This window comes from Poecilia reticulata, unplaced genomic scaffold (genome assembly GCF_000633615.1).
Source record: "Poecilia reticulata strain Guanapo unplaced genomic scaffold, Guppy_female_1.0+MT scaffold_253, whole genome shotgun sequence".
Taxonomy (NCBI): Eukaryota; Metazoa; Chordata; class Actinopteri; order Cyprinodontiformes; family Poeciliidae; genus Poecilia; species Poecilia reticulata.
The window spans coordinates 86,941-94,518 of record NW_007615037.1 but is presented as its reverse complement, the minus strand read 5'-3'; the positions used below and the strand labels follow the sequence as shown (position 1 = coordinate 94,518).

At 44.6% G+C, this 7,578-nt stretch overlaps 1 protein-coding gene across 1 annotated transcript in view; it reads right to left on the bottom strand.

Moving 5' to 3' along the window:
• The window catches only part of slc6a8 (solute carrier family 6 member 8), a 14,516-nt gene extending 11,847 nt beyond the window's left edge, over nucleotides 1–2,669 (bottom strand). Inside the window, exons 1-3 of the mRNA XM_017303365.1 lie at nucleotides 2,538–2,669; nucleotides 279–549; nucleotides 75–207 (exon numbers count right to left, since the gene is read on the bottom strand). Coding sequence (XP_017158854.1) covers nucleotides 75–207; nucleotides 279–549; nucleotides 2,538–2,586 — 453 coding nt within the window. The 5' untranslated portion in view covers nucleotides 2,587–2,669. The remainder of the gene's footprint in view (nucleotides 1–74; nucleotides 208–278; nucleotides 550–2,537) is intronic.
• Between the last annotated feature and the right edge of the window lie 4,909 nt (nucleotides 2,670–7,578).

Genomic DNA, 7,578 nt, shown 5'->3' with positions numbered 1-7,578 from the left:
TCCATAACACACTGGTCCATAACACAGTGGTCCCACTGGTCCATAACACACTGGTCCCTGAATCGGACTGGTACCTTGCCGGTGGACTTGACTCCTTTCCAGACGCAGAAGTAAACCAGAACCCAAACGGCCATCAGACACAGCATCAGCTCCCAGTTGATCCGACCCGGTTGGTCCAGTCCGGACGAGATGTTCAGCACTTTGTTCCTGCGAAGGCACAGACCGGGTCAGCAAGACGACCCCGACCCGACCCGACCGGGCCCGGAACCGGTACTCACTCCCAGAACTCGATGATGGGCGAGCGAGCGTCGGCCAGGTCGGCGCAGGTCAGGTTGGCTCCGCCCACCGTGGCGTTGGCCAGGCTGGCGTTGCTGCAGTGCAGGTGGTGGAAGGTCTCCAGGCAGTTGGGCGTGTTCCATTCGTTGTCACAGGTGGACCAGGGGAGGGCGGAGCTAAAGGACTTGATCAGGTAGTAGAAGCCCCAGGCCAGAACCATGATGTAGTAAGTGTTGCAGAAAAACACGATGACCATGGAGGAGTAGCCCAGACCTGCACAGACCAGAACCTGCAGCTTCAAACAGGGAACATTCCAAACATTCCTGCTCCGACATGCCCTCTGACCTGGAAACATGGATCAACTGGAGGGGAGTTACTGGATTTTTCTCGTTATGACTGATGGAACAACGGAGGCTGAAATCTGCAGCTAAATATTATAAACTTTTTATTGGAGACTAGTTTAATGTTTGACCTCATCAGAGGAAACAAAACTTCACATATTAACTTTGCACACTAGTAAATACCTGGTTGTCATGGTTACAGTAATAAACAGGCAGCTCCTCTCCAGCTTAACATCTGAGTTATGAACATTTATGTCACTTCCTGGAAGCTTCAGTGGGTTTTCATGTCTCTTCAGTAAGAAATAAATTATCTCCCAGATTTACTTCTTTTCTTTTACGTTTTTCCTTCTGGACAAAAGAAGGAAAAATTACTTCCATTGAAAACTTGTCAGTTTTATTAAAATCTCAAAATCAAAATTTGAATCTACCAAAAACTTTTAATTTTTTTCCCATTTTTATACTTTTGTTAATGTTTAACTTTTTGTCTTAATCTATTTTAATTATTATTTTAGGAAACAAAGACATAAGTTCACCTTACTTAGACTTAAATTAAAATTCCAGGTTTTGTATATTTTCAAGAGAAAAAAAGCAAAAAAAATTATAGTTTGATTTAAAAATGCATTATTTTATGTAGTGTGAACATGTTTTCTATTTTAGGTCATTGTTCCGATCCGGCAGCCATCTTTGGGGGGGCAACAATTATTGGGCGACAGGTGGAGGACACCAGGACATGTCCCTCAGTCCACCACATGGACAGACATGGACACAGTTTTCCTCTCCACAAGGAGCTGCTCAGTCAGCTCCCTCAGATGCAGTAAACTGTTATCAGCGCCGTTCCTGCGTGAGGGTTAGTAACAGGAAGCAGCGCCATGAAACAGGATTTATGGTTCTGAGGGCTGAAGGTCTGAGCGACTCATGAACCTCCAAACTGCCGACGAAGCGGATTCTTCCAGGTTATCAGACCAACGTGTCCTCAGATTTTCCTCAGACTGAATCTGATTGTGATGTTATTGTGTTTTGCAACAATCTGAACATTCTTGAAAAGCGATCTTTGTTCTCCAGGAGTTTTATCCCAGTTAAAGGTTGAAAAGGGACAAAAACTTTCCTCTAACAAAAATTTACATTTTTAATTCTGTTAAGTTTTTGCTGCTCATGTTTTAAACCCAGAATAAATTCCTCTATATAATAAACTAGCTCCATGTTCGGTTTATGCAGTCAAGCTGAATAGTTTCCTCTTATTAATCTGTGGACTCTTCTAACATGGGCAGGTAAATAATAAGTGGATGAAACCATGAATGTTTATATGAACAATCAGTAAGAATCTGTATTTTTTATTTCATTTTCTCCCTCAAAGTTGATTCACTTTCAGCAACGGAGTGAAAACGATGCCAAACGAGTTAAACTGACATTTTTCTCACCAGGACCAAATTTACTGTCGGTTAAATTGGACTATTTAAATGTTGATTAAAAAGTTGTTCTGTAGATTCAACTATTTTTAATTTCACTGAATTCAAAACTTTTCTGACAGAAAGTAAATAAAGTCTGGATGAAATCATTAAATTCAAAGATTTAATTAACCAGATTAATGTGTTTTATTATCATAGCTAATAATAAAACACAACTACGAATATTCTGCAATATTGTTTCCTTCCAACAGATTCAGTTCTGGACTGGTTCTGGACTGGTTCTGGACTGGTTCTGGGCTGGTTCTGGGCTGGTTCTGTACTGGTTCTGTACTGGTTCTGGACTGGTTCTGTACTGGTTCTGGACTGGTTCTGGACTGGTTCTGGACTGGTTCTGACATTCAGAATCTGAACCAGACCCAGACGGTCCGTCGCATCAACCAGTCTGAAGTCCAAGTGAACAAGTTTAAACACGTTGAGCAGCAAATCAGGAGAAGTTCTGGTGAACCGGACCCACCTTTGAACAGCGGGGCGATGTTCCACACGTTGATGCTGCCGGCCTTCATGAACTGACCGAGGGCGATCTCCAGGAAGAAAATCGGGATCCCTCCCACGAAAACGATCAGCAGGTACGGGATCAAGAAGACGCCTGCGGAGACACACGATGCATTCAGGGACAGTCAGAAACACCAGCCACACTGAGGAGCTGCGAATCAAACTGGTTTGATTCGTCTGGAAAATGTTGTGGTCCATTGAGGCCGAAAGATTCTGGTCCGGACCATCTGCTCTTGGACTCATTTTCAGCCCGGTTCTGGTTCTGTCCAAGTTGTGCAGAACCTTTGAACAACCGGGATCATGGGTTCCACAGCAGCAGGAGAGGAAACGATGAGGGCAGGCAGAGCGGGAATTGAACCTGCAGCAGGGCGACCGGTTCCATTTAGGCCCGCTCACTTTGTTCAGTTGAAATCATTCGTGATCCCGTCACCTCGGGGTTCCGCAGGGCTCTGACCCAGGACCCTCGGTACTCCGTTTCCCATCTCTCTCTCTCAGCCAAACCGAATTCCTTCCCTCCTTCAACTCCAAGTAAAACTCAAATTCCTCCCACTGGTTCGCCTCCAGAACCCTGTCCACCCGCCTGCCCCTCCATACCTCAGACCTCCTTCACTGCTACACCTGGCCGTACCTTATTAGAACCGAACCGAGCCAGAACCAGAACCAGACAGTGGGACTGTTTCATCAGCTTCTCTCTGATAAAGCAGACGGCTTTCAGTTGTCTTGGCAACCGGAAAAGTTGTGCATATGGACAGAAGGATTTTCTGAAAATTTGCTTGAATTATTTTCTTTTCTTAGTTGACCATTAATTATTCATTTGTCAATTTCCATGGCGGCGCACAAAGACAACGGCTTTCAACTGTAACACCTGGACAAGTTGACCGTAATTATCGATTGGTTTTTATAGAGATGGGTCGTTGATGCCATGGTGACGTGGTCAGTGGTTCCACCGGACTCGTTTCCTCCAGCCGTGATGTCGGACCACCAGGATCTACATGGATTATGGTCGGACTCGGAGAGAATCGTCGGTGTTTTGTACATTAACGACGTTAATGAGGAGGGAAGTTCTGCAGTAGAGACTCATGGACCTCCACTCCAGAACCGTCTCCTCCTCGGCACCAACGCTGGATCCACCTTCAACAGGCTGAATGAAGAGCAGCTCCTGAAACCTCCAGCTCCCAATATTCTTATCTTTAAGATCGCCATCATCGTCCTGCCCACCAGACGTCTTTCCCCAGATAACACCAATCTTATACGTTTTGAGATGCCGTAAGAACAGTTTGGTTGTACAGTTTACTGATTCCCTGAATCTCGTGTTAGAAGGACGGCAGAATAAAACAGGCAGTTAAATTCTGATAAAAAGTGTTTAAAGTATTGTGTGTGAAAGGAAGTTTTATTAAATGTCCTGCTGCTGAAATGTGCTATACAAATAACATTTGATTTGATTTGTACAATGACATTAAATCAAATCTGATGGAAGTCATCACTTGAGGTTATTGCTGAGGGTAAAAGGTCAACCCGGTACCGGTAAAATAAACAGATCCATTAAGGTTCTGGTGAAGCTTCACCTAACATGACCGCCACGTGTTGGAGTCACATCTCCAACCAGAAGCAGAACCGCGGCTGCAGTTAGCACCCTAATCTGCAGAGCTGCAGTTAGAGAGCTAAACTGCCTAATCTGGATCAGTCAGTGGGCTAAATACCGACAGGCTGAGCTTCATCACCACCAACATCATCCTCATCATCAGAGGTTCTGGTTCCTCCTCACAGAACCAGGACATCCAGACACGGAGCTCCACCTCCTCAGCAACATGGACGCCTAAATGTTTCAGACATATTTCCCCCCATGAACAGCTGAAGACTCAGGTCCGATCAAACTGGTGCTACTGGACCCAGAACTCCATCATCTGCTCCACCTCTAGCTGCTCTGAGTCAAACCAGCCTGTTCCCCTCCTGGCCTGTGGGGGCGCTGCACCAAGAACCACTGAAGGAAACGACACAGAAACCTCTGAAGACACTGAGAGCAACTTCCTKYTTCACCAGATGGAAACAAGATGGAGGATTTTAGCGGTTGGAGGATTTCTCTTTAGGCTAAAGACCAGGAGCCATTTATGATGCTAGCGCTAGGCTAGCACATTAGCTTTGGTTTGTTAGCTTTGGTTGGATTTACCCAGAATGCCCTGAGCTGTGCTATAGTTCACTTCCTGCTTTTGGGGCGGTCTCCAGTCCTAAATAAGGGATTTTAATTCTTTTAGGTTATTCAGAGACCAGAAGAGACTTCTACTTCTCACAGAACTACCAAGTGCCCCCTGCTGGCCTGGGGGCTCCAAGCAATGCTCCACAATGAGCTTCTTCTGTGGATCAACAGTATGAGTCATTCCCATTGGGCCGACAGAACAGAATAATCCCATTTCTAAACATAACTGGCCTCTTATATATTTATAATTGATGTCTGAATGCTGAGTCCAACCTGAGTCAATGATTTGTTTTGGTTATAATCAGAGCAGATAACCCGACTGGTTCTGGTTCTGATGARTGTAAATGTTGTATAATTGGGTAGAAACTGTAGACACTAGTAGAGATGTGAGGATGGTGACGGTAATAGACAGTGAGACGGTAGTGAGGTGTGCGGTGGAACTTCTCCCTTCAACAGTTGATGAAAAAATGATGGAAAACGGATAATGCATCAAATTGTGTCTCTTATCAGTATTGATGTCTGCAGTTACATTTAACTCTTCATGGTCCACTAAACAAATTCCCCTCAAACCTTTAGTCAGTCAACATACAGCCCCAGTGCCTGTTGATGCATATTCAACACAAACCAAGCATGCCATGTCCTATAAAAACGTACGTACGTTATTTACATATTAATACCTACATATATTGGTCAAATGACTGGTGAACATGGGGTCAGAGCGGCGCTGTGGTCAGCTCTCCTCTGTTCTGCTGCCGACTGACTCAGGATCAGTCAGAGTGTCTCCTTACATCAGAAGCTATAAATAAAAGTCCACACATCCATGAGTCACATGTACAACTGATCGGTTCATTCACAGATACCCAGGACGAAACTGTAACCTTCCCCTTTCAGGGCCGATGAGCCTCTGCTCTGCAGATAGTCTGAACCGTCTGGGTCGTGCCAAAGGTTCTAACAAGCTTGTTCTGGACCGGCTTGTTCTTCTTACTCTTTCTCTCCAGTCGGCATGGAGCCATTGCTCTGGAAACTTCAAACCCGCTCCGTGAGCCTACCGGACCTCCATGTGGAGTCGGACCAGAACCAAACAATTTCTGTTGTTTCTAGATCATAGTCAGAACTGGATAAACCACCAGTTTGTGGTCTAACTGGGTTTGATGACTCCAGTCATCAACAGGTGTGGTTTCCAGAAACCATTTCAGAGTTTTCCAGGTTTGGAACGCCAGTATTCCAGATTTCCGTTAGAAAACGACCAATCAAACTTCCTGAGGTTTGTAGGGGTGCAGCGACTCTGGCGTACTGAGCAGATAGCTAACATGTCAAAGTCACGTGTGCGATTTCCTGCATCTCCCATGACAGATTCCTTAATTTCCCATAATTCCACTCGGCTCAGTCCTCCTTCCCCAAGCACTGAGCGATTTCCTCCCAAATATTTTTATATATTCCGAATGATGTATCACATACATTTCTATAATTTCTCATCTCTTCTGTCAGATATTATTCAAAATGTGACTCCATGTCATCCACAAGATGGCGCCGAGTCGACCTCCGGGCCTCGGTGTCGCGTCCTAAGCAGTTCCATGTGGACGTTGTTTCTAGTCCAGAGGTTTACAGTGCGACGCCGAGTTCAAGGTGGTAAAAACAACCTGTGTGCAGAAGAATGGGGCCTCATCGCATGGGGCAGCGGATCTGATGGGACTGTTGCCGGGTCGCCATGGTAACGGACCTTTGGTCGGGACGACGAGCGGTTCGCTTTCTGAGTGAGTCAGCATGTGGAGCAGAGATTAACAGGAGTGGCCTGTAATCTTTTAATCCTGTTGACAGGCTTCACCTCGTCCCCCACCGTCTCCACTGGAGACGTCCACAGGTCCTGTCCACTGGACACAGTTCAGAGGTCATCTTTGGCTGCAGCCTCCACACATACACACTCTAAAAAGTGTTTTTGGGCTGCAGTTCATCTTATGGACTTATTTACATTAATTTCACTTCATTCTTTTGCTTTTGCTATGAGAACTTAGTTTATTGTTCATTTAACTCAGAACTTAAAAATCTTTAACTTAAAGGAACTTTAACTTTCCTTAAACAATCGAGTTCAACGCCAGTTTCATTTCCTGCGTCTGAACAACTCATTAAGTTTTCATAACTTCATTCATAAGGAGGTTTAACATTTAAGTCACTCTTACTCAAATCACTGATTTTCTTTGAATAAACATTTAAAATCTCTTTGACTTCATTCTACAGAAAGTCAACTCAAACTTTTAGGTAGTTCCAAACTAAATTTTAATGCTCTTTTTACAGTGTTTTCTAAATACACAAATATTTTCCTTAAATGACATTTTTACTTTGACTTTACTTGAAATAATTAAGTTCAATACCATCTTTGTATCCGTCTTACAGGGACAGATTCAGCCACCGTGGCTCTGTGGGTCGTCTTGAGATGGGAAGGTTGAAGGTTCGATTCCAGCTTCCTGCTGCCACATGTCAATGTGCCCCTGAACCCCAAGGTGCTGATCTGCACATTAAGTGAATGTGATGATTGGATGATTATAATATATTGAACCTACAGAAGCAATTAAGTTGGTTCAACTATTTTCTTTTTAGAGTGCAGGACAGTGGACTTGTGGACTTGGACATCCTCTGCTGTTCGCTTGACCTCCAGCTGACTGGTCCTCACAAAGATAGCAGCTTTGCTACAAACACACCAATCTGAAGGTCGGGTTCTCCTCTTCATCACCAGCCGTCACTGTGTGTGTGTGTGTGTGTTCTTCACAAGGTGACTGTAGCACACACACACACACACACACACACACACACA